We start from the raw sequence: 25,088 nt of genomic DNA, 5'->3' as shown, positions 1-25,088 counted from the left end.
CTCTCTTGCTCTCTCTTTTTTGCTCTCTTTCTCACTTATATCGTCAACCAGTTTCACTCGTTTTAGTTCTCAATAAATAGCTTGTAGTTTGCTTGCTAAAATTTGGAAAATTTATAACTATTTGTATGTGCTTTTTGTTGCTTAGTTTTGCTTTTGTTTGCATTTGTTTCTTTTTATTCTTCTTTCTCTCTTTCTCTCTTCTTATCGTTTTTTTTGTTTTGTTTTGTCTGTTGTTTTAGGTATTTGATTGATTTTTTTGAGTTCAGACATTTTTACAAGGGTTTTTTTTTTGTTTTCAGTAAGATAACCAAAGCAAACCGGAATAGTAAGCAAAAAGGGCGAAATGAGGTAAGTGCAAATGTGAACATCTGGAGACAAGAAACGGAATCCATAAAAGTAAAAAAAATCAAATATCAACGGTTTATAATATTGAAATAACAGTTCAAAACAATTGCATAAGAAAACGAAAAAGAAAATACCTGCACCAATGGATTTTCGGTCAACGAGTTTGTAAACATTGTGCTATGGAAAGCATTGTGCAATGTGTCGCTTTGCGTACTATCGTCCTATTACAACTAAGTTTAAAAGCTTTACAGGGGCATTACGTACATAGCTACGCAGTATACATATATATGACTATCTGCATTCACGGTATCCAGTCCGGTCCGATAAAAAATAAGTTTTGTGGGGACTGTTTTGTTATATGTTGCAGTTAAAAACGTACCGTTGGCTCTTTATCTACCGAAGCATTACTGAATCGTGTAAGTTTGTTTTTTGTCTTTGTTTTATAGCATTAAGGATGTAGTCCATTGAAAAAACGACCCATTGTTGAATGCAACCAATACCAAACCTATGAGAAGATAATGAAATTAAAACATTTTCTTTCCCTCTTTTCTCTCTTTCTATCTCTCTCTCTCTCTCTCTCTTTCTCTCTCTCTTTCTCTCTCATTATCTCACATTCTCTCTCCTGCTGGCGGCTTTTGTTATCATGTTCTGATTTCCTAGTCTACGAAACAATTTAGATGCAGTTTTGGGTATGCTAATTTCCCCTCGAATCACGCACTCGCCATATAAAACCTTCCTTAGCTACACGGCCATATTACGATAGCATGAGAACAGAAACGTCGTTAGCATTTGTTTTGCCGTTTTCATGTAGTTCTTACTCTTCCATTTTTAAACTTTTCGTTTTTTTTGTGTACGGTGCCGACTATGGTAATTATGCGTTTGTGCTTGCTCCCTTCGACATCCCCCTCCCTTTACACATTTCTTCCTATTGCATGCTACCAATTTCAGCTATTCTTCAAGAGTCTATACTACAATCAATGTGTGTGTGTGTACGTGTCTGTGTGTGGGTGTATGAGACAGTGTGCTAAGTAATCGTACTGCTCAGTGACGTAACGCTCATCTCGCTAAAGCATCTTTTCTAAAGTTCAGTAAAAATCTATCAACAGTTGATGCGTCGTGTGTGTGTGTGTAGCGTAATCCTTACACAAACCATATTGCAGATTGCAGGTAAAATATTGCATCTTAGCGTAAATCAACTCGATCCTTCCAATGCTTGTTTGCACTACGGCTCTACACGACACGAACGAACGGGGGCAGCGTGTATCGCGGATGCGTTCACCTCTACGTGTCTTTATCTCGCTCTACCGGCTTCTACTAAGGTCCATCCGCATCATTCACGGCTACGAGGCAGAGTATAGTGTGTTTGTGAAACAGCTTTCGGCTTCCCTCTCCCTACCGATCCTTACAGATTTACTCGCATCTCACTAATATAGCAGGCTAACTGGAGCAAAAACCCATAACAACGAGAGGCATTTGTTTATGAAACAAAGGAGAGAGTTTTCCGTTTTATACATGTAACCGCCCCACACCTACACCGTAGACTGGCGCAGGTAGATTGGTAGAGTAGAGTGGCTTTTTTTAAACATTTTTCAAGTGTTCCTTTGGCCTACACCTGCTGTTTTGCCTACTACGCAAGCCGACTCTATGCTCTTGTATGTTTATATGCAATATATGTACGGTTTTGTTTGCTTTGTTTTTTACATCTAAAGTTAAAAAGCGATCAGCATAAACAGTTCCCAAAATGAAACGTAGTTATTCGGCTTACAATGATTCCGCTCTCCTGACCAGGCCGGGCCAGGTCGTGTATGCAGCACACAGCAGTCGGCGGCATTTCGTAACGATCAACTCTCTCCGCACCGCACATCTGCTTGCTGTAGTAGCGCGTCAGCTATGCCATAGTGGTTTAATGTTGCGGGGCCAAATGTTGTCAAACGAAGCGTACCACCACGGCGTTCGGTGCAGTTTGTGTGCAGGTTTACCATCTATCGCCTCGCCGCTCCTAATTGGCAGTCGCACTGCTCCCTTTTTCCATGGCCTGTAGTAGCTAGCAGCTGTATTTGTGTGTGTATATGCGGGTATTGGTGAAAGGTTGGTTGTTTCGCTTGCAGTCCCTTTGCCAGCGCTTGCAGAGGTCGGTGTCGAAAAGGCGCACCCAGCGGCATCCTTCTAGCAGTGGAGTTCCGCGCGCCAGGGTCGCGTCAACAATCATAAGATAAGCAGACTCTTACTTCGTAAATTTAAACTTAACGTCCTCCAGACCATGCACTTGACGTTTCAGACTGCGGCTATCGGACCAGGCGGAGTCGAGATACTGGTCGTCATCGTCTTGCTCAAGTTTCTGAAAGCAGAGAGTAAAAGGGAAGGTAATGGTGTGGTTAAATGAATTGAAATGGTAAGAATCGAAATGGAAACGCGACCAATCTGAAAGGACGCAAAGGCTTCAACCTTTTAAACAATTCAAACTAAATTAATAGGACGAATTTTCGGAACCAAAAATGTTTCAATCCAATACCTAAATACCTTGATCCTATTTAAAATTGAGCACAACGCACAAACCCACACACTCAAACCCATCATTTGGAGGCAGTATCACACTAGACTGGGGGCCCGGGCACGTATGGCACACGGCCAATTCAATTGCTTATTCTTGGCCAGTGCCGTCGGCGAGGGAAATGATCGCCCGGTGCGCCGGGCCACTGTATCGGCCACACACTCGCATAATAGTCCCGGAGCCCGGCGACAACAACGATGACATGCAAATCAGCTTTTGGCTTTGGTGGAGTGAATTTTGGCGCCAAAAATTGAATTAAAATCTCGCAGAAAATTGCATTCCATACCCATTTGCCGTGAGACACGTCGACACATTTGGAGCGCTCGCAAATGTCTGTGTGCGTATGTGCATTTGTGTGTATGCAGCCCCGGTCATGCAATAATCGTCATGCAACCGTCGCCACTACTGCCAGCTCGCCGTGGCGTATAATCGGGACAGCGAACCGGGAACAAGGAACTTCATACGATTTACCATAACCCTTTACCACCAACCGGGAACCGCCCGTTCCCTCAACCGAATGGAAGTGGAACGTTAATTCTAGACGAGGCGCCACTAGAACGGGGCACCAGCTCGCGCCCTGTCTGTGCGATCGATAATCGCTGAGCTAAACCCATTGGCGACCGCTAATTTGGCCGCTCGTCGTGTCCCTCAGCACCACCCCGCAGTCTGCTACCCTGCTACTCTGATCGATGACACATTCTGCACCATCACAATGCGACTACTGTATACCCCTCCACTACTACTGCTACTACTACACACGACCATCAAACAAGAAGGGGTTCCGACATTCCGACCGAGGGCTTGTATGCATTGGTACGATGATTTTAGCATGCGGGAAAATGAAACGAAGGAAAAATGTTACGACAGAAGGTAGCACGTGTAGCGACGTCAGTGTTTTCTTTTTCGATGGAAGCGACGACACCCAAATGGCATATCGCAATTATGCACCATAAAGAAGAGCAGCTGGTTGTTTTTCAACGTTCAAACAAGGAGACCCGGTTAGCAGCCCCAACACAGGCTTCTCCCATGTCTACCCGGTTTCCGAAACGATTGGGGGACAACGGCTGGCTTGCCGGCATATTGAAACATTCCAAAACCGATACTGACAGGGTCGGTCTCCTACCTCCGTCGAACGCTAATTCCCTTGTCTGAACCCGTCGCAGAAAAGCGATGCGGACAGTTTGAAGTGGCGGACGAATTAACAACCGGCGGTGACGGTCGGGGCGGTGCTAATCCTGCCTAGGTGCACATAGTGATGGGTTTAGTTGGCAAAAATCCGGAGTCGAGTTCGGACGGCTCCTGAAAATTTCAGAACTGCGGAAGGTAGTAAAGCCTAGCATTATCCGAAGTCGTCTGGAGTCGGTAGGAATCAGATTCGTCCGGAGTCATTCGGAGTCGTAGGAAGTCGTCGGGAATCGTAACAAACGTGCACGCGCAAAGTAAAAGACAAAAAAAAACACACACACACAACGAAATGAAATCTCTGATCTCAAGCACTTTGCTCCAGACGGCTCCGGTTAACTACAATCGACTCAGATTTCAGTCGACTCCAATAGACTCCGAATGACTCCGAACGACTTCGACTCCGGAGAACTCCGGACAACTCCAGACGACTCCAGACGAACTCTGGACGACTCCGGACAAACTCTGGACAACTCCGGACAACTCCAGACGACTCCAGACGAACTCTGGACGACTCCGGACAAACTCTGGACTACTTCTGACGGCTCCGACTTCGGACGACTCAGGGCGACTTCGGACGACTCCGGGCAACTCAGGGCGACTCCGGATGGCTTCGGACAACTCCGGACGACTCCAGACGACTCCGATCTCGGACAACTCCGGGCAACTCCGGATGTCTCCGGACAACTCTGGGCGACTCCGGATGTCTCTGGACATCTCCGGACGACTCCGTACGACTCCAAACGACTACGGACGACTCTGGGAGACTCTGAACGACTCCGGAAGACTCCAACTCCGGGCGGAACTAGTGGTTCCCATTTTACCGGAGTCGGAATCGGACTAACAATAGTTGGAGTCAGATTGGAGTCGTGGGTGCGCTCCAGAGAGCACATCACTGAGGTACACATACATACACAGACACACACCTCGTAACGAACTAAGCAAAGGAAACGTAATCGCAGACAGAAATCAACAGCACAGGTACGGACGGTACGATGATACCTACCCTTGGTAGGAGGCCGAGTTCGACAGCAGCCCACCGTCGATGCTTTCGCGCGACATCTCGTCCGCCATCTTCACCTTCAGCTGGTGGCCGAACGAGTTCAGGTCGGAGGTGGAGTTCGGTGTGATCGGTTTGGACGAACCGTTCGTGTTGGTGGTCGCCGTCGTATTGGTGTTGTTGATCGAGTTGGCCGTACCGTTCGGCAGCGGCTGGATCGGTGTGGTCGTGGTGGTCGTGTGAACACCATTCTCCTCGTCCGCCGACTGCTGCTGCTGCTTTTCGTTGATGTGGTTCGCCGTCACCTCGACCTCGTTCTCGTTGTTGATCTTGTTGTCGTTGCCCTCGTCCGTCTCCTGCTCGAGGTCGTCCTCGCCGGCCTCGTCCTCGCCGTTCTTGTCCAGCAGGCCGGCCTCCTCGTCCTCGTTGAAGATGACAAAGTACGCGAACGCCAGGTAGATGACCGAGATGATGAACGACGGTATCGGGATCGCCATCGCGAACACCAGGTTGAGCGTGTTCTGCCACATGTCCAGATCGCTGATCACCAGCTCGGGATCGACGCGCGAGTAGTAGCAGCTGAAGTTGGTCCCGATCGTCCAGTACTTCTTCGTCCAGATGGTGCAGTTCAGTATCGGCGGGTAGCCGCAGCCCTTCACGTTCGGGTAGAGCCGGGCCCCGGTAAAGTACCATTCCGAGTTGTTGCCCATCAGCCCGGTCATCTCCTCCGGGTACTCGATGAACGCGTTCTCGTCGTCGATGATCGAGCTGATGAAGCCGTGCTTCGAGTCGCCGTACCCGCCGCCCAGCCCGTTGCCGCCCTCCAGCAGCGTGTCGCCGTAGTCGTAGTCGGCCCGGATCGCCCGCTCGAACCGTTTCAGCGCACTGCCGTACCGGCTGTTGCTACCGGCCAGCGCCCGGGACGCGCCACCACCACCGTCGGACGTGCTGATCGGTTGGCTACTGCTGCCGCCGTCGCCCGGCTTGGCAACGCTATTGGAACTACTAGCTATACTATTATCTCTACTATTCTCCTCCCGACTAATGCTACTATCACCCGTGGGGTTTGTTGAAGCGCTCGTGCCCGCCGCCGTCGATGGTGCCGGCGTTGAGCTGGCCGTGTCACCGCCGGCTGCCTCCCTGGCGGCGGCCGCCGCTAGCTGGGCGGCCGTCTTGTAATTGACGCGTATCTGCTGGCACTCGTAGATGTCCTTGGTGCAGCCTTCGCGACACGACGCCCAGGAGCAGTTCTTCGCCCCGTACAGATGCTCATTGTAGGCGGTCACGCACAGGGCCGGCGACTCGTCGAACTGCATGAAGATCGTCTGGAACGCGGGCTCGATCACGAACGGCACCAGGAAGAGGAAAGCGAACAGGCTGAACGTGCCAAGCAGGATAAAGAAGGCGGTAGTGTAGAACAGTGCCTTTTCGCGGAATGTGCGCGGGACGATTTCCTCATCCATAGCTGCTGGTTGCGGGACCGGCTGCTACCGTTTGGTGCCGTTTCGGGCAGGTTTGACGAGGGGCGACGACGAAGGGGAGCTAATGCGCTAATGGCCCCCGTTAAGCAGGTCTGTTTGTGCGTGTGTGTGTGTGTGAGCTGGGGAGGAGGGAATGCCGGTTAGTGCGCTCGAACCAGCAGCGCCGTATGCGCCAAACAAACCGAACTCGACGATCGGCAAGGAAGCGAGAGCAAGTGCTGACTCTGCCTCCTGCTAAACTCTCTCAATCTCTCTCTGTACGGGCTGTCCTGTGCAAGGACACGGCAACACGACAACACAACACTACTACTTGCTATTGGCTCATCAGCTGCAACCTACGGAGCATCCATTATTCTTCCATGGTCGGCCCAGAACCAGCAAGGCGCGCGGGGCGTGTACCTGGTGCGGCAAAATCGCTCTTGGCTTTCCTTTCCTTTCCGTGTGTTTGCCGAATGGTTGCCCCGGGCTCACGCGACCATTTCTCAGAAGTATCGTGCGGTGCCGTGTTTATTGCACCCGCGCGACCGGACAGACTTACGATTCCAAGATGTCGCGCCGGACGATGGCATGTGCGTTCCGTTACGCTCCGCAACGGAGAATGGTCGTTGCGTGTGGTTGCTCTCCCCTGTCAGTGTTGCGGACGGGGAAAGCAGGATTCACACGCACGTACACAGAAGAAGAAAAAAACTAATTTAAAGCACTTGAAACGCACCACACCGAAACGGAACACAAAGGCAACCAAAATGGAACAGAACGGAACAGAACGGAAAAAATGTGCAAACTAAAAACTTTGCCTGTCGCCACCAGTGGGGCCACCCTTTCGGTTTTCCGAGTCGCGTAGTTTGTCGGTGTGACCTCGGCGACTCGCCCGTTCGGCTGTTGTTGATTCAGAAAGGCGTTTGTTTTTTTGTTTTTGTTGCAGTAATGCACCCTTCTCTCTCACCACCACTGCTGTACGTTCTCGAGCACCAACGGTCCCAGGATGGTTGGCACCACATCCATCTACTACCACCACACTGTATTCTTATCCTGACGCACGCACACACTCTCGCTGGTATGCTGGTGCTCTCGGTGTTAGTGGATCGGTAGTGTACACTACTAGCACGGCCACGCTTTGCTAACGGACGACGACGACACGCACAGCACGGAACGGTGCAAAAAAGGGTCCGAGAGTCTTCTGGCTGGGCTGCTGGGCTGCTTATTGCTTTGCCATTTGCACGCTTCTTGTCTTCTCAGCTGCGTTTTATTATGTTTCGTCTCACCACAAAACACCCTTCCACCCTGATCACTCCGGCGCGAGGACTCACCACCACCGAGCTAGCACACCGATCGAACCCACCAGCACCGGAACACAGATGTTGTTTGAGTGTATTTGTGTACGTGTGTGTGTGTGCACGCGCGTGTCTTTGTTCTTGGCATGGCCCCGTGCCGCTGGAACCGCGCGCGTATCCTCGGTCCCGCTGTTTCACACACACACACCGCGCGCCACACCACGCCCCACAGCCCGAGCGCCGTGGGTCACTTCACTGCTTCACTGTATTATCCTTTTGCGCTGCGGCGGCGCTACACGCTCATCGCAAAACTCCCCCTTAGCACTTTCCACACTCAGGGGAGGGGGGCTCGCTCGCTCATGCCCTTTTCTTTTTTCACCCCTTCTGGACTGCCTCTGCCCTCTGGCTTTACATAACTATTGCATGTGGTTCACTGTGATTTTGAATTATAAATAATTTTATTTATCTGCCACTGCTGCATGCTCCCTTCAACAACACGAAGAACCGGGCGATAGGGGGGGGGGGCGTTGCTCGCTGCGATCGATTTAAAACCGAATCGGACGGAGAAAGAAACTGGAACGCTGCTGTTGCCACCGTTCAGCAAAAAAAAAACCGTTCGCTCGCAGAGACAAACAATCGCACGCACGTGGCTTCGATATGTATAAATATCCGATTGCGCCCTGTCCGTATGCCCTTAGCATTTCGATTTCGAAACACAACAAAACGGCAGAGAGAGAGAGAGAGAGAGAGAGAGGCTGAGAGTGGAAGTGGACGAGGGGAAGGGAGGAGAAGAAAAAAGGTCATAAAAATCGAATCCCTTCGGCCTCTAAGTTTACACTTTAAATTATTAACAACCTCTTTATCCGCCCCGGCCAGCCCACCGATACCGCTCGGCAGGATATCACTTTCCATTGCTTTCCATCGCTTTCCATCGCGGGTTCAGGCCGTTTCAGCGAGGATCGAGACCATACGTGCACACACACACGCAAACTGCAAAAAGGGGATGGTAAGAGCGGCGGGGCGAGAGGCGAGGTTGATTGTTACGTGAGTCGTTCGTTCTGGTACGTTTTGGGGGAAACCCCCACCCATTCCCCACGATGCACAACATGCACAGCCCCTCAGCACACGAACACACACACACACTCAATCACTGTGGCGTAGCATGCTGGGCGTACGCGTTCGCCCGTTGGGACTCCAAACCGATCCGAAAGCAGGTTGTCCAATTACCCTGCCACGATTGGTGACGATGACATTTGAACTACTGCTACTGGCCGCATGTCCTTGCCACTGCTAGTGGCGGGGTATTAAATTTAAATGCGCACCATCATCATGTGTGCACGCGTCAAGGAGCGCTTTTTTTCCTGTATCGATGCAGGCAAACACACCACTCGGCTTGTTCGTGTAATTTACCCGCTTTTGCAGCAACGGTAGTAGTGCTTTGTGCATTCATCAGTCATTAAAAGGTGCCCTTACCACACCTTACTGGAGGGTGGGTTGGCCGTGTGCTCCCAGGTACGGACGGAACGGCACCGTGGAGTGCTTATGTTTTGACATATTTTTGTGACTCCACCCGCCAACTCCACACACCCACCACAGCTTCTGGTATGGTACACGCTGCAATACGCACACACACACCAACGTCTTCACGTCACACTCACGCAAAACGTCCGTGGAGGTCAAGCTAACAGTGCTGCCTGTTTTTTCTCTTTCTTCTCCTGGAGCTACACTTTATCCCACAAAATAGCACAAAACAACAGCAACATACAAAGAAAACCGCAAACACAATCACACATACACACGGTAGTCGCTGTACCATTCCGATCCGGCCAACCTAAACCGGAAGGCCCCGTTTTTCATCGAGCATGGTGGGGACAAATTATGCGCTCCACAGTAGTGTCCACCCTCTACCGCCCTACCACGGGCCGGTTGCGTGTTTAGGAATCTCGGGCCAGCATTCGAGCAGTCGTACACGCGAGCCGTGGGTTGGGGTAATAATAATGTCGTATCGCTGTGATTGGTTTTTGTGTAAAGTTTAAAAAAGAGAAGGCTAAGAAAAGCTCGTACCGCAGCACCAGACCAACCGGTGGCAGCCGGCAGTACCTGTGCGCGCGCGGGCCTCTGTGTGGATGAGTGGGAAGGAAGGTGGTGGGGATAGGAGGGTTGAGGTGGAAACGGGTGCTGACCCGAGTTTTGCATTACATCAAAATGACGTTTTAGCATGAAAAGAAGGCAATTCAACCACCACCGAGAGTGACACAATCAAGCATTCCTCTCTCCATCTCTCTTTCTCTTACTATATATATCTCTCACGCCATATTTATCTCACTCTTTTTCTCCTATTGACCAGAAAAGCTTAATGTCGAGGTATACACACACACACGCACTCTCTACACTGCCACAGATTCCAGGACGGGCCGTCGAAGCCTGGCAGGGCTAGAGCACTAGAACAATAAAACAACGGTAGCAACAAAAACAAGACCACCGTGCGCCACCATTTCCAGAGCACCGTGTCTTGCGGTTGGTTTGCAAATCCAAGCGATGGTTGCAGGCAGGATCGACAAACACACACACACACACACACGTCAGGACCAAGAATTGATTTTTCACCAAACTCTTTTGCTTTTGCCGTTCCGGCCACATCGATTCACACGGACGGACGGTTCGTGCAGGGAATCTGCTCGGGATCTTCTGCCGCTGGAACCGTTCCTTCATGCGCGGAGCTCCAAGAAGAATGGGAAAAAAGGCTCCACTCTTCAATTAACCTTTTCTTGTGCGTACGTCTTTCCGATCCAGGCGTACGTCTCTCGCTTTGGATGTGCTTTCACACCAATATTGGACAAGCAGCACCGGGACAGAGTTGCCTTGAACACACTAGTGGGCGGCACAGGGACAGCATGAACAACGGTAGCCCATTTTCACTCGCACTGAATGCTCCCCACTTGCTGGAGAGTACACTTTTTCACCCTTTGTTCACCCCTGTGAGCTCGGCGTGGGCCGCAAAGGAACAAACCAAGGGTGTACTGCACTACATTGCCATTGGAACCCCAAACCGTGCGTGTGGTCTGTGTCTGCGAGCGAGCGTGTGTCCAGGTGCGTATGGCACCAAACGGGACCAAACCCCATCCACCCCGTCCCGGTTCTACGATTGATGCAGTGCAGCCGACGATGTCACCAACAAACGAACGCTGACTTTCAACGCCGCCGTGCCGAGCTGAGACATGTTTTCTCCAGTACCATTCACCTGACCGAACGGCCATTTGGCGTAAGTGTTCCTCGTGATAAGGATATTGCACGCTGCACGCTATGTACAACTGATCAAACAAGAAAACTAAAGCTTCCCCTAAAACACACACATAGCCTTAACGATACTATCACATTTGAACGCTCTCACGTACTGAACAGCGACTGACCCCTGACTGGTTCATGATGGTAGGTCTGTGTGCTCGGGAAAAAATGGTGCTCCAAACGGGAGCAGCATTTGCAGCGGGTTTATGGCTCACCACCTTCAACAGTACTTGCCGTTGCCTATTCACGGCTCTCTTGGAGAGAATGTCCTTTCTAAGACTCGCTCTCTCTCTCTCTCCCGCGCTCCGAAAGCTTCCTGTTGAGCTGGGCTTTGACAGGACACACGAAAAGGATTCACGCACAACAACAAAGGACGTGGGAAAACTGTTTTCCTTGTTGGTGCCGTTTGACGCTTGCTTGCAAAGTCGCGTGCAAGTGGAGAAGCATGGTTATTTAAAAATAAGAATGTTGTTTTTTGTACTTTAAACGAAGAACATTATTACAAAAACTTTCTCTTTATATTGTTTTAATATGAGGGTTTTAATATTTCTGCACTGCAGGATGTGTTTTTTCATATTTTCCAACGTTTTCCTTTAGCTTGTAATGCATTCGGAATAAACAACCAGGCTGCTCCATCGCGAAAGGGTTATTACAATTTATGAGAATTAAAATTAATTTAGCAAAAACTGACTCATACTAATGTTCCAAATTACATTATTGACATTTTTTTTAACTAATGTGCTTTCCGTTATATGCTAACGAGAGGCACATCCTAACAGAAAAACTCACCACCCGCAGGAAAGCCTCCGTAAAGAAAACGTCCGTATCAATCAAACAGGAGTGTCGTCGTCGTCGTCGTCCTGCTGCTGCTGTTGCTGACAAATACAGCACCCCCCCCCCCTCCGCAAGACAGGCGGGTGCAATATACATGGAGGCGCGAGCTTTTGCCGTCACGGGCATGCGCACAACGTCCGCGACACAGACGCACACACATGCACGCAGCCGGAAGAACATTCGAGTGAGAAAATTTTGCTCATTTTGCTAACGGAGGAAGGCAATTTCATTCATAGTGTAGATGACGATCGAAGCGCGTGCGATAGGACTTCGTCATCGTGCGCTCATCGCGCTGCTCGTGCACAGTTGGATGGATTGAAACAATCGAAATGTAATCCGCATATCAAACCGTTCAGCTGCAGCTCGAAAAGGCAAGTTGTGAAAGTTTTACACCAAGCACCAGTGGTGGAAAATGAAAAGTGGCAGGAAAAAAGGCGTTTTTGAGTAGCAGCAAAATCCCGCAAGTCATCAGTTAACTTGAGTGTATGTGTGTGCGAGTGTGCGTGTATGTGCGCGCGTGTGTGTGTGTGTGTGTGTGGTTTCTTCATCATTGAGTTCTATATGCCACGAAAAGGAATAAATTCACATTTTCAGTGATATATTAGCTAGCCCAATTGAAAGAATTTCCCGAAGCTTCCATGCACCATCCTCTTTTCCTCTCCTCCTACCACCGTTCGCTTCAACTGCGAACACAAAAAAGTCCCAACGTCCGCTTTGCGTGCAGGAGGGAATGAAAATTGATTTTTCTCGTCCTTTTTCAGTGTGCAGGGCAATCGATGCAAGGCAATTCTCGTGAGGTACAAACTTTTCGCGTACCGACGGTTTTAGGGCCTGCCACTTTGCATCACACCGCAAGGGAGAGAAGACAAGGGCGCACACCAGCACAGATGTGAAGTGAATTCGACAGAAAAAGGGCAGAATGTACAGGACACATCATCCCGTGGAACAAAAGGCGTAGTGGTACAGCGAACAAATAATAATAATAATAATAATAATAAAAAAGTTCCCCTTTGAAGTGGAAATTCGTTGCGAGAGCGGGACAGTGAGTGAGCGGTGATACATTTCAAGAACTTTGCACAAAGAGTGTGACACACCAGCAAAAGGGGAGCGAATTGTTCGGAGCAGAGTGATGAGCAGAGGAAGGCAGGTTTAATAGTGCGCTACCGTAGTGAGTGAGCAAAGGACGGCAGGGGGAGAGTGAGAGTGTGTGAGAGAGAGAGAGATTGAGAGAGAAAGAAGGACTCTAGTCGTGAACCATCGTCACTAAACGGCACACGAACGGGCCAAAAATACTGCAGTGGTTGTTCGCGAGTGCAGCTGTACCGACGATATAGGTTTCGAAAAGCGTGCGAGAGACCGCTTTCACCGCGGCACGGTGTGACAAAACTGCTGTGAGAACTGCTGCTGGCTGAACCCTGACGCAGGCCTCGGGTCCGATGTCTGGGAATAGATAGCACCGCTGAGGAACCACCGGTCGGAAGAAGGTAATCATTAGTTCAGCTTTCGAAGCGTGTACTTACGGCATTCCAAACCCGAACGTTCCGAAGGTTAACTGGGTCAGAACTGGGTACTCGTCAAACTTTCAGGAGACAAAACACGGTACGGACATTAAGCACCGTTAATGATGCTCAATGGTTTCATTCTCTAAGGCTTGTATATCATTTCTAATTATCGTTCCACCAATAGACAACAAATAATAGAGTCATCATCGTTTTGAGCCAACCAAAAATACTAAACGTCATTTCTCCCCCTTTTCCGTGTGCTTAGAACGACCTAAAACTCGTGTAGGTAACGAAACAAAGCAAACAAAAAGTTTTCCCCTCTACATTAGACAGTGCTGCATTAGAAATCTTTCCGTGGGAAGGGGAAAGACTTTCGAGACGTCGCCACATTTCACCCCGCAAACCTATCAAACGGCCCCGACAGTGAGCGGGTGAACGGACGCTCGGAGCAGCCAAGCGTCACCAAGATGGGCAAGAAAAAGCCAACCCCCGAGGAGGACCTGATCATACCGCCGCAGGACACGCGCATCTGCGGCATCATCTGCGTCTGCCAGCTGACGTTCGTGCTGAGCACGGTCGCGATCGTCTACCTGACCGTCGCGATCTACATGCCGTCGTCGCGCGCGTTCAAGAGCGGCATCGACGAAACGCCCGTCATGTGCACGACGACGCGCGCCCTCAACCAGGACGCCTGCGAGTGGGGCTCGTGCGGCGAATGGTGCCTCAGCAAAACGTCCGGCGCCTGCATCCAGATCTACGTGCATCTGCGCATGAACGGCAGCAGCCTGCTGTTTACGAACTGTACCAACTCGGCGAACAAAACGTGCTACGGCATCGATCAGGAGAATGCGAAGAAGTCGCGCTGCATCGCGGACGAGTGCAAAAACCTGACCGGCACGTTCAACTGCAGCGCCGGCATGTGCATCAACATTACCGACGCGTTCGAGTGCGTGTTCAAAAACACCGACCCGCCGCTCAAGTGCTCGGGCCGGCGGGGCAAGATCACCTGCATCGACATCACCGGGCTGTTCTCGTGCAACCGGGGAACATGTCGAAAGATAAGAACTCCATATAATTGCGATCGTCGTTGCGTCGACATACCGACCCGAAACAAGAACATGATCTTATTAAGTGGAGATAAAGTTTATCTTTCGCAATGTTCGAGCGCGATCGACATGGAAACGAAGCAGGAGGTGTGGAACGAGGCGGAGGACAAGGTGATCATGTCGTCCTGCTACAACATCCAGAACACCTCGCTCGGCATCGAGGCGATCGATTGCGTCAACGGGTCGGTGCTGGAGAAAACCGAGCTGACCGATCTGACCAACTTCACCTACCTGAGCTACCTGCACTACGCCGTCTCGAAGCCGATCAAGGTGATTGCGCCGCAGGAGCAGGACCTGACGCTGTCGAACGAGAGCCGGCTGATGATCAATCTCGAGGGCTGCGTCAACACGCTGCAGGACGAGTGCAAAGAGTTCCTGAAGGAGTTCGGCAAGGACGGCACCGACCATAATGCGCGGGCCCGCTTCCCGTGCTACTACTCCAAGAGCAAGATGCAGCAGGTCGTGGCCCGGTTCGATCTCGAGACGACCTACCGCCAGTTCGTCTTCGGGTTCTTCGTGCCGACCATCCTGTTTGGCGTCTCCTGCCTGACGCTCATCTTCTGCCAGCGGACGATCGTCGTCGGGGACGACGCGAAGATGCGCTTCGTCGGGTGCGCCAACAAGAACCCGGTGGTGGCGAACGGCGGCGCCAAGAACCAGGACAAGGCCAACTCCGGTGACGGCGGTGGAGGTGGAGACTCCGTTATGGCTCTCTGAGATCCATCACGTAAGGCGTTGCGATTCATACTTTTACGTGCCCTTCCCCCTTTTCGTCATAGCTATCCCCACACTCTCTCCCCCAACCCTCCCGATCTACGCGCTCTACCTTCCATCCTTGCAAACTCCGAGCTCCAAAGCTCCGAACAGAATGCGTGTGAAATTGCACTCTTCACCGCACGAACTTGTTCCCACCCATCTTCTTCCAACGCGATCGTTTTGTTTTACGTTCTATGTTTTTGCCCGAACAGTTTCGTTACACTTATGTTCACACTTCACGCTAACGCAATGCCTTTTATCGTCCGGTTGGAGAGAACAAGTAAACAAAAAGTAGTACACCATTACTCCAGCTCAATCTTTTTTTTTTCTTACAAAACAACAACAACACAACGAACACTCGTTGGTGTAAACATCTCCTTCCTTCCCGTGTGGAACGACAGGGTTCCAAGGCGGCCCATCTCCCACCCGCGCCATATCGGTCCCCAGCCAGCCAACGGAAAGAAGCACCTCCTCCACCTCCGTCAACGGAAGTATGTGTCCGCCCGTGTACGTGTTCGCAATGGGGCGGGAGAATTTGCTGCCACTGGTAGTCACACACCGGTAGTCGAAAGATCTGTGCCTCTGTCCTACACCAGAGATCACCAACTCTTTGCATTTCCTTACACTGGCAGCGTTGAATACACTCACACGTGCGCACAAACACACACACCCTCCTTAAACATCGGTGAAAAGGCATTCAATGTATGCACAGCAGGTGGTTACTACTTTACTGCCCGGGCCGAACGTGTTGTGTCGCAAAGGAAATGTTATCGCGCACTGCCTCCACACTTTAATTAGTCCAAAGTGCTGCTAGTGTATACGCTCGCTCGCAAACTCTCCCGCTCGTTACGTCACGTTTACATTCCCCCTGGAGGGCTGCTTTTCGTTCGTCGTCGGCCGTACGATGGGCGATGGTGGTGTGCTGGGCTAGCTGGCGATGATGTCATTAGTTCACCGGGTTCTACCCCCCATTTCCTGTTTCTGTTTGCATTGCAATGTTCCCTTCTCTCCATTTGGCCGTGCGTGCTAACTTTATCCTTCCACACTCTAGCAGTTCCTAGTAGATTGCTCTCTTGTATCTGTCTCTTATTTCAAACAATTGTTCAGATACATCAGATCTTCCGTACTAATATATCTTCATTTTGGCTTTGTTTTTCGTCTCTCTCTCTCTCTTTCTCCATTCCACTTCATTATAGGCATTCCTCTCCTGCAAGAAGATAGTCCAGTGCATCAATCGGGTGTGTTTTCTCTACACTAAAACCGTTTCCGGCCAGAGTGATAATCGGTATTCTTCAGTCTATCAGTCTCCCTTCCCCCTGCCTGAGAGCCTACGCCAACACCTATCCCCTGTTGTTACTGTACACGTGTTATTTCATTAACGAATTATTTGCCAGCCTTCTCCTGCAAGCCGAAGTGTCGTTGAATGACAGCAGCCAGCAATTATTCCGCAAAACACACACAACAATCCAAAAAAGTTCGTTCAGTGGGATCCTCGGCACCTACAGACGCTAACCGGGATGCTGATCCAATTGCTCAGTTTGTAGCAATTGCATATGTCGCGTGAGCAGAAGCAGTACACAAGAGCAAAGGAACAGCTGGTGAGGTGCAGAGTATAACAACAAGAGCTGCTCACCGAAATTCCGACCCGTGTTCGAACGAACAAAAAGTGGCTTACACCGTGCGGTGTTGATGGACACAGCGCTAGAACTGCACTTTATAATATAATATCCGGCAAACGGAACAAGAGCGGGCCCGCTTAGCAAGGCCGAACGATCGGCCAAGGCTTTGCTTGGAGGTTGCAATTGCATGGCATAGCCACCAACACTGAACAAGCGCTACACAAACACACATATACACATACATTCGCGGATGGGCCAGTGAATGATAAACCTCCCAATCTCTCCTCCGACAAGCTCCCCCTCCCCCCCCCCCCCCATTGTATTGTTAAGTAATGTGTAAATTTTGAATCGTAAAACCAATTTGTTACCAGCTGTTCAGTTTTCGATGCACCAATGCCTTGCGTAAACACTTAACTTAGAAGAACAAAAAAAAACGAAACGAAAGAAGAAACGTTTGGCAGGTGGAAAGGTGCGAGTTAGCAAGCATAAAATACAAACAACGAGAAAGGCATCCACAGCATGTTGTAGCGGAAAGGAAGTGCATCGAAAAGGGGCACGAGCAAACCTGTTTATTGATATTTTAATTGTCAACGACAAATCCCGTAATTTGATGACGAGCGAGATACCGTACGGACGGCGTACGCACGACCAACGGCGAACACCGAAACGCGTCCGGAAATCGTAGAAATCGGAAATTGAGGCAGGAATTTTGGCCACCCGCGGACCAAAACAACAACAACAATAACAGCAAAACAGAGAGAACAAAACCAGACTAGAAGGGCGGAAAGAACAACACGCCTGGATCATCAAAGCTGGGGTCTGGTCACCCTTTGGGGATCACTCCGAAAGCAGGAAAACAAAGGTAGAGGAATGCGTGACTGTAGTGGAGCAAGAAGCGAACACGGAATGTAATGCTTCACCGAAATCATATAATAGAACAATACATTAGAGCGCAAGCGTAATCTAAAGAAGTAACAAAACAACAAAATAACAAGCAGAATAGCAACATTACTACTTGCAACTTTGAGCGCACAGGACACTGGGTAATAGTAGTGTGGATACTAAGCGTCGGATACTATAGCAGCGACTCACTCAGCAAACGCTTAACGCAATAGGCGAGCAGGAGGTCCATAATCGGCAATCCATCAAACGGGCACGATCGTGCAGCCACGCGCACGTTTGACGAGACAAGATAACCGCGACAAGTCCGTACCGCTGCTGTGCCGCTGTAACGCGAGTAAGATTTTCGACTTTTATATTCATCCGGTAGGCGGTAGGGGGTCTGCAGGATTTTAGCCGTTAAGTCCACCAAGTAGAGAAAGAAAACAACCCCAAACTATGCTTGAACAGTAAAAACTTAACCAACTGAACAAAACAGACAACAACTAGGCTGCCAATGACTACTTAATACCATTAACATAAGTTCATTGCTGGTGCAGTACCGGACGTAGCAACTGGCGCGTGTTTAGAGTGTTTGTACAGACGGAGAGTAGTATCAAGTAACTGGCGAGCTGGGTGTGTGCGTGTGTGGGTGCATCACAGTAGTACACGGTGGCACCTTGTCCAGAACGACAATACCTCTCTTGGAGTCCGGTAGGAAGACACGCTAGAGCAGCATGAGGTCCATGAACGATATTAGAGCGTCCTCGTCGACCCTGTCGGGGGCGCCTAGCTTAACCATGAGCAAACCGAGCTTGAACAACAGCAAGGCCAGCCTCACGCACAGCAGACAGAGTATGAACGTTTCAGACGGGGAAGAGCGGCCACCGACCAGGGAGGAGCTGATTGCCGAGTTCCTGGATAAGGCAAAGTTTTACACCTCGCTCTGTTTAGGTAGGTTGCGGTCCCGCTTACTATCCCATCGAAACCCATCACAGGTGTGAACGTTCGGCAAACATTCTCAAACCTTTTGCAAAAACCCTTCCAGGCACAACGGCAATCCTGTCAGTGTTTGCGTTTCTCTTTCTGATACCGTTCGTGGTGGATCCCGCCATATCAACGATCGTGGCCGACTACGATCCCGTCCCGGTGACGTGCGTCGTGACGGACCATGTGTACGCGGAAGGCATGCGCAACTGTACGTGGAGTTCGTGTCGGGAAGGCTGCACGACTGCCGCCATCCGGTGCCATCAGCTGCTGGTGAACTACACCAAGATCGCGTTCCACGAATGGCACAAGCATCCGCGAGATCTCGACAGCATCGAGTGGGACGTAATGGATACGAAGTTTCTCGTCAACACCGAAGGGTGCGGGTATCCACCGCGGGTGAATTGTTCCGAATTCGCTAAACAGTACGGGTAGGTAGATGCTGCAGACGGGTCACAACATCCCACCACGTCGGGATAGCTAACGATCGCCCTCTCTCTCTTTCTCTCTCTCTCTCGTTCTTCACAGTTACTCCCACGTTGGGGAACCGTTCCCATGCTACTACAGTCGTGCCTACCCGGAGATAGTGGTTGCTCGCTACTCCTGGGATGACAATCTGAAGCACCTGATACTGTCGCTGATCATACCGAACGTACTGTTCGCCGTGTCGATCGGTGTGCTGAGCTACTGGTATTGTCCTTGCTGTGATAAAGCCTGCCACAAGTCGCCTCGAGTCTACGCGGAGAAGTATCCTACGAAAGAGAAGTAAGTAGCGGTGGATGGCTGGTCCGCAAGCCATCGAGGCAGCACTGCCGTGGTACGAGTTTCAAAGTCACCATCCACCCTACCTAACGCCCACAACACGCACATCATTCATTCTAGCCTCATTCAAGCACACCACACATGCCGCCTTGAGTTAGATCACCCCGTTAGGATCTAGACGATACAACCTGCCTTTGTCACCTGCCTACATGTTTTCACTAGCGCACGTCTCACACAACCAACTAAACAGCCAAACACCCAGACACATACACACATTTTGTGCGAATCGTCCTTACCAACCGTACACGGAATGGTCCGAAGATCGTCCTCACCATACTTCTCACAAAGATCACCATCTAAAATAAGAATTCTCTACCTTTCGCCATAGCTCTCTCGATGTATGTGTGCGCAAACGCGTGTTGTGTGTTAATCAAATTAAGTATTTGTTTTATGATTTTTCCCGCTCACTCTATTTTTCTCTGTACATTCGACTGATTTTTACTATTTCCTGTACGATTTGTTGCTCTCTTTACTGTTAATGCCTTTCTACACGATCTTTCTTTTTTACTACTAATGTACTACTACTACTTTGCGATAAGTACCTTTGTGAGTTTAAACACATTGCACACATTTGTTTTGAACCTTTGGCGAACATCAGTTATCAAAATTTGATGTTGCGGGACACATATCATGTCGTAGTAAATTTGTATACTAAGTTAATTTTTTGTTTTAACAAAACCGAAATCATTTTGCACCTCTCACGCTGTAGAGCTAAGTGAGGTAGTTCCCGGCAAGGAGCAGTACAAAATGTGTCCATTACACTATCCTATCGACCATTCACGAAACGTGGCACAGACACACATATACCCCTCCTAACACACATATGCAGACACATAGTCGATCTTTTGTCCGTTTTTCTTTTTTCATACAAGACCTTTTTTTTGGTTTTGTCTTTTTTGTCATTTTTCCCGAACCGTAAAATGAATTGCCATCGTTTTTTTTTTTTTTTTTTGGTTTCTGTTAGTAGTACAACTCGCACATCTCACCTTCGTTGATGATGCTCATAAGTGCTTCTTCTTTTTCCCTGTATTTTATAGCAAACTTCTATGCCGTAGTGACGATGAGGAAGACGAACTAGACTACTGAATAATATAAAAATACACCCACACACAAACACACACACACGCGCACACGGTCTCTCCTACTTCTGTCTTAAAAACAGACAAAAAACACACACCCACACAAGTATAGATTAAAATTTTCACCAACCAGCAGCCAAATGTTTGCGTTTTGATAGTACACACTTTCACACAGTATGTTTCAATATCTTGCTGTACTGGTTGAACAGATTTGTCCATTTTTCCCACAAAAAGTTTATTTTTGTTTCAAACATTTCGTTCACCCCATACAACCCAACGTGACGCACGGCATCACGCGGTTTTACGGTTTTTTGTCAATTTTTCTGTTCCTTTTGCCTGATGGTATACACATGCCAGCCCACTCTCGCGCCACACCGCTCTCGGCACCCGAGAGCAACACACGGGCCACGCGCCCCCCCCTCCTCCCCCGGCCCACCTCCATCAGTGGGATCCATCGGCACACGTGAGAGGGTATTGCATACGCATCGGCAAAACGCAACAGGACCGCAGGATACTTTTGAGCGATAGTAAATAAGATACAACTAGTCCAAGTTTACTTCGCATACCTCTCAAACTATTGCTTTCTGTCACAGCCACCTCTTTTACCATCCCATCATATGTGCATGTGAACAACCACCCGCAGAGTTTACTATTGTCAGTCCGCGCTTGCTGTACTTGCATACATTCTCGTATCTCGTTACTGATGATAAATAGCATTTTGCAGCATATAGTATAAAATAAAGCTTTACGTCGCTTAGCGAGGGGGCTGCACTCATGAGGGCTTACGATGCAAAAAGAAAACAAGCAACAACAAAATCAAGACACATTGCAATAACTTTTGTGGCCCCATCACAACCAACGCGCCACGCGTCTTCGCAGCGCAGCATCTTGCGTGTTCGTTTGGTGCAACGCAGCGCGGGCGCCTGCGAGTAGTCGTATCTTTTACCAAGCCCGTCGAGTAGCTGTTAATTACATGTGTAATAAAACTATAAACACGACATTCGGTAGTATTATGTAAATAGTGTACAAAAAACAGGGCCGTGTACAAAACAAAAACGTAACAAAAATCATCAACAGCGCAGATCATCGTTATTCCACGAGCTGTGTGTATGCGTGTGCATGTGTACATACATTTTATTGCAATCGAAACGCAGCTAGATGCAAGAAACCTGCTCTGCTACTTCTTCATGTCCAAAGAAAGTGTTGAAGATAGAACCAACCAAACAAAAGAAAAACACAGCTTTGCGTTCTGTTGTGCGTAGCCTGTATAATTTAGTCTGTGATAACTATTATTGAATCGTTCGCCAATAGAATCAAACAAACAAACAAAAAAACCAAAGGAAACGAAATACCATCCAGGGGCACCAAAGATACAAGACACCGCAAGCCTCAAATAGTGTGCGCTATCGCTTCAAACAGTTCGCTTGTTCAAACATGGGAGCAGCAGCCCATAAGCTTCCCTTTGCTTTTCACCTACTTTCACTGTTTGCAAATTTCGCTAAATTTATGCTGTCTATCTCTTTCAACCCAAAGTAAAACAGAAAAAAACAGCTTCAATAATTTATACTTGTTTCAATAGTTTTGATTCTCATGTTCTTGACCCCATCATGCAGCGTAAGCGTTCCACTCTCTAATACATACATTTTGTTTTCCTTTCAAAACAACCCCCACCCGAACTGAAACAACTCTTTCCCTCTGCTATCACTAAACCTCTCTTCTGAACGTGGAACGACCGTCTGGCCCGTATCCATATTATCAACCAACCAACTCGACCTAACCATGTACTTACACGTACCTTCTACACGAATAAACTACTACTACTACTACTACTACTACTACTACTCTCCTTTCACCAACAACAAACACACGAAAATGTACCCCGCAAAAAGGAAAGAGTCGTGGAAGATTGAGTATCCGCAAGAGTTCATCAACAAAATGTGAGCGTGCGTCACCCATCACCGTGTGTCATGAAGGGAGCAATGGCGACGAGCCCTATCGTTTAGGTTTTCCGGTCTCCCGGGCCAAAAGGACAGCACAACTAACACACACGGTCCCACACATCAGGCATCATCCCACTTCGGCCATCACCGCATGCATCACCGGCTTCAAATGCTACCGTGTAAGCGCTATAAATGGTAGGCGCGATCTAGGTAACACACCACCAGCGGGGATCAAACAAATCGCGTTTTACAGCACACCGTATAGGAATGAAAGTGTTAAGTTTAAAAATCTCCTCTTTCCAATTGGCGAACAAAACCGAAACCCACACACCTCACGCGTGTGTACACGTTTACACTATGAACTGTTGAATCATACTTTCTAGCTAGATAGGCACAGTGCGACACTGGTCGGGCAGATGGGAAGATTATTCAGATTAGCCGCGTACACTATTTTTAACGGCGAATGTTTCTATTTTCTGTTACATACTACTACTACCAGCATCTACACTTCCCCCTCTCTCAAGGCAGTTTTTATCCTTCCCACACGTTATTGTTGTTGCGATGCGAAAGCGATGTTCCACGACACGAACCCCTCTTTAAACGCCTCCTCTAGGCTCGCCCGAAAAAACCGCAGAGGATACGCACGCCGCCGCGCCATGGTGGCGCGTAAGACGAAGCTAATTTCGATGTATGTATTTTTCTTTTTTCTTTTTTAAACAAACACGGCTTCAGAATCAGAGCTCGCGAGGAAAATACAAAGAAATACAAAAGATAACGATAACGAGATTAAATCAACACTATCGACAAAAAAAACATGTGAAAAATCTTGAAGAAAGGGGCTAAACCAGCTTAATCATTACAGAAGTATGTCAAGACAACTCTTACGCGAAAAAAAAAGTCGATGCCGTGAGTTTGAAATGCTTTATCGATCAATCTTTGATATGAAACCTAGCACATCTAAAAACTTTGTACATTTTTGAATAAACCTAATATATTTATGAAATATAGAGCAATGCTTGAAAGACAGAATGAAAACGATCTACTAAGGAGAGCTTATTTGCAAGATGATGACATTAATTTAAATGCGGCAACCAAATCCTGTTACCACCCAACGACATATTAAATTACCAGCAGTCCAGTGAATGACCCTCTAAAAGGCTTGTATAAGACTAATGTGACCGAAAAAAAAGGTTCAGAGAAAAGAGAAGAAATCTGTTGCTTGCGCTTACCTTCAATTCCTCCTGCCGGCGATAGGCGTGTAGCATCATCTGCCTTTTCGCATCTTCCGTAATGACCGGTTCACGGCTCGGTGCACCTTCGTTCAGCTTGGCCAGCTTTACAATGATCTTAGTTTTCTCGTTCGCGCCAACAATTTCTCCCAACCGTTTGTCAGCGTGCATCAGTTTCCCGGCGAACCACAGCTGAACTTTCGATGGTTCAATCACTTCCAGGGAAGCCTACAATGAACGGAAAGATAATTTCATATCAATGCCAATTTAAGGTACATCGAAATTGGTACTCCAAACAAACCTGAGTGCCGCTTAAATCTTCCGTGTTGCTAAACTCCATCCGAATGGGATCGTGCGGTGGCAGCTGCATCGGATACACAATAGTAACGGCTCCCCGCAGCAAGTCAAGCGCGTCCTGCACAATACGCTGCGTTAGCGGCTTGTTCTCGTTGGTCAGTTTCTTCGATATCATAGCTTTTGCATCTTCGACCGCTTTCGCTAGTACGTCTCCCATCTTTGGCTGCGGTTGTCGGCCATTACGGCGCCCGACGGGATCACGGTTGAAGCGCCACCCACCCGACGGTATACACTTGTCGGCCCATTCGTCGACCAGATGTAACTCCTCGATCTGCTCATCGGTCAGGCCAAGCATATCGGGTGGTAACATCGTGCCATGCTTCGCAAGCTCTTCAATTTCTACAATACAAAAGCGATGAGTGAGAAATGTGGCGAAATGCAGTGCATTTTTTTTTAACATCTACACTTACCAGAGCAAACCCGGCTAACTTTCAGGCGACCATTGTAGATCGTTACCAGTTCGTAGGCAAGTTGCTCAATTCCAATACCGGTGGATGTTTCGTACAAAAATTGGCTTTCATCACCACGTTTTACATGAAGAAGTACCATTTTTACACTCGTTTGCACACGTTTTACAAGACACTTGCGTTCGTCAAGCTGGCAAAAGTCGGAATGATGTTTGCAGGATACCTCGACTGCCAACTGTGGTACCCATAGCAACCATATAAATAAAATTAAATGACTAAGCAACCGTTGCTAAGGAGTACAGCTAACGGCTCCAGATCGATGTGTTTATGCGTCGACCACCAGCACAATGGCATCTGTGAAGCATACTGCACGCGGACAACTGCACGCGTCTCTTATCACTTAAAGAACGATGCGTATGTTTCACTATCCTAACTAAACATCCAATACCGTTTCTT

General features: G+C 48.8%; 3 protein-coding genes across 10 annotated transcripts; 2 read left to right on the top strand and 1 right to left on the bottom strand.

Annotated features, from left to right (window-relative positions):
• Positions 1-251: 251 nt before the first annotated feature.
• On the bottom strand, positions 252-24,846 carry LOC120895063 (cilia- and flagella-associated protein 298). 5 transcript variants are annotated; one of them, XM_040298075.1, is made up of 4 exons: positions 24,636-24,846; positions 24,170-24,564; positions 23,869-24,096; positions 252-2,683 (listed from the first exon to the last, which is right to left on the bottom strand). In XM_040298075.1, the coding sequence occupies exons 1-4, from the start codon at positions 24,772-24,774 to the stop codon at positions 2,570-2,572; spliced, it is 876 nt and encodes a 291-aa protein (XP_040154009.1). In that variant the 5' UTR covers positions 24,775-24,846; the 3' UTR covers positions 252-2,569. The 5 variants fall into 5 exon arrangements, with proteins under 5 accessions (XP_040154009.1, XP_040154006.1, XP_040154005.1 ...); XM_040298072.1 differs by lacking the exons at positions 23,869-24,096; positions 24,170-24,564; positions 24,636-24,846 and adding exons at positions 5,085-8,263; positions 11,021-11,258; XM_040298071.1 differs by lacking the exons at positions 23,869-24,096; positions 24,170-24,564; positions 24,636-24,846 and adding exons at positions 5,085-8,263; positions 11,065-11,258.
• Positions 13,322-18,495, top strand: LOC120895065. 3 transcript variants are annotated; one of them, XM_040298077.1, is made up of 3 exons: positions 13,322-13,433; positions 13,717-15,284; positions 16,510-18,495. In XM_040298077.1, the coding sequence occupies exon 2, from the start codon at positions 13,919-13,921 to the stop codon at positions 15,272-15,274; it is 1,356 nt and encodes a 451-aa protein (XP_040154011.1). In that variant the 5' UTR covers positions 13,322-13,433; positions 13,717-13,918; the 3' UTR covers positions 15,275-15,284; positions 16,510-18,495. The 3 variants fall into 3 exon arrangements, with proteins under 3 accessions (XP_040154011.1, XP_040154013.1, XP_040154012.1); XM_040298079.1 differs by lacking the exon at positions 13,322-13,433 and adding an exon at positions 13,440-13,548; XM_040298078.1 differs by lacking the exon at positions 13,322-13,433 and adding an exon at positions 13,440-13,548 and having other exon boundaries at positions 13,636-15,284.
• LOC120895067 (protein tipE) lies at positions 18,525-23,677 on the top strand. 2 transcript variants are annotated; one of them, XR_005738279.1, is made up of 5 exons: positions 18,525-18,765; positions 18,860-19,229; positions 19,327-19,563; positions 20,658-21,226; positions 22,589-23,677. XR_005738279.1 is itself a non-coding variant. In XM_040298080.1 (4 exons), the coding sequence occupies exons 1-4, from the start codon at positions 18,549-18,551 to the stop codon at positions 20,704-20,706; spliced, it is 873 nt and encodes a 290-aa protein (XP_040154014.1). In that variant the 5' UTR covers positions 18,525-18,548; the 3' UTR covers positions 20,707-21,842. The 2 variants fall into 2 exon arrangements, 1 of the variants encoding a protein (XP_040154014.1); XM_040298080.1 differs by lacking the exon at positions 22,589-23,677 and having other exon boundaries at positions 20,658-21,842.
• Positions 24,847-25,088: the final 242 nt, after the last annotated feature.

This window comes from Anopheles arabiensis, chromosome 2, assembly GCF_016920715.1.
Source record: "Anopheles arabiensis isolate DONGOLA chromosome 2, AaraD3, whole genome shotgun sequence".
Taxonomy (NCBI): domain Eukaryota; kingdom Metazoa; phylum Arthropoda; class Insecta; order Diptera; family Culicidae; genus Anopheles; species Anopheles arabiensis.
This window is presented reverse-complemented; position numbering and strand designations above follow the sequence as displayed.

Excerpts from the sequence above, each read along its gene's own strand:
- LOC120895067 (XM_040298080.1), top strand. The coding sequence starts at position 18,549 with ATGAGGTCCATGAACGATATTAGAGCGTCCTCGTCGACCCTGTCGGGG. Across the intron at positions 19,230-19,326 it reads GAATTCGCTAAACAGTACGG|TTACTCCCACGTTGGGGAAC; the intron begins GTAGGTAGATGC and ends CGTTCTTCACAG. Across the intron at positions 19,564-20,657 it reads AAGTATCCTACGAAAGAGAA|CAAACTTCTATGCCGTAGTG; the intron begins GTAAGTAGCGGT and ends TGTATTTTATAG.
- LOC120895065 (XM_040298077.1), top strand. The coding sequence starts at position 13,919 with ATGGGCAAGAAAAAGCCAACCCCCGAGGAGGACCTGATCATACCGCCG.
- LOC120895063 (XM_040298072.1), bottom strand. The coding sequence starts at position 6,541 with ATGGATGAGGAAATCGTCCCGCGCACATTCCGCGAAAAGGCACTGTTC. Across the intron at positions 2,684-5,084 it reads AACTCGGCCTCCTACCAAGG|AAACTTGAGCAAGACGATGA; the intron begins GTAGGTATCATC and ends CTCTGCTTTCAG.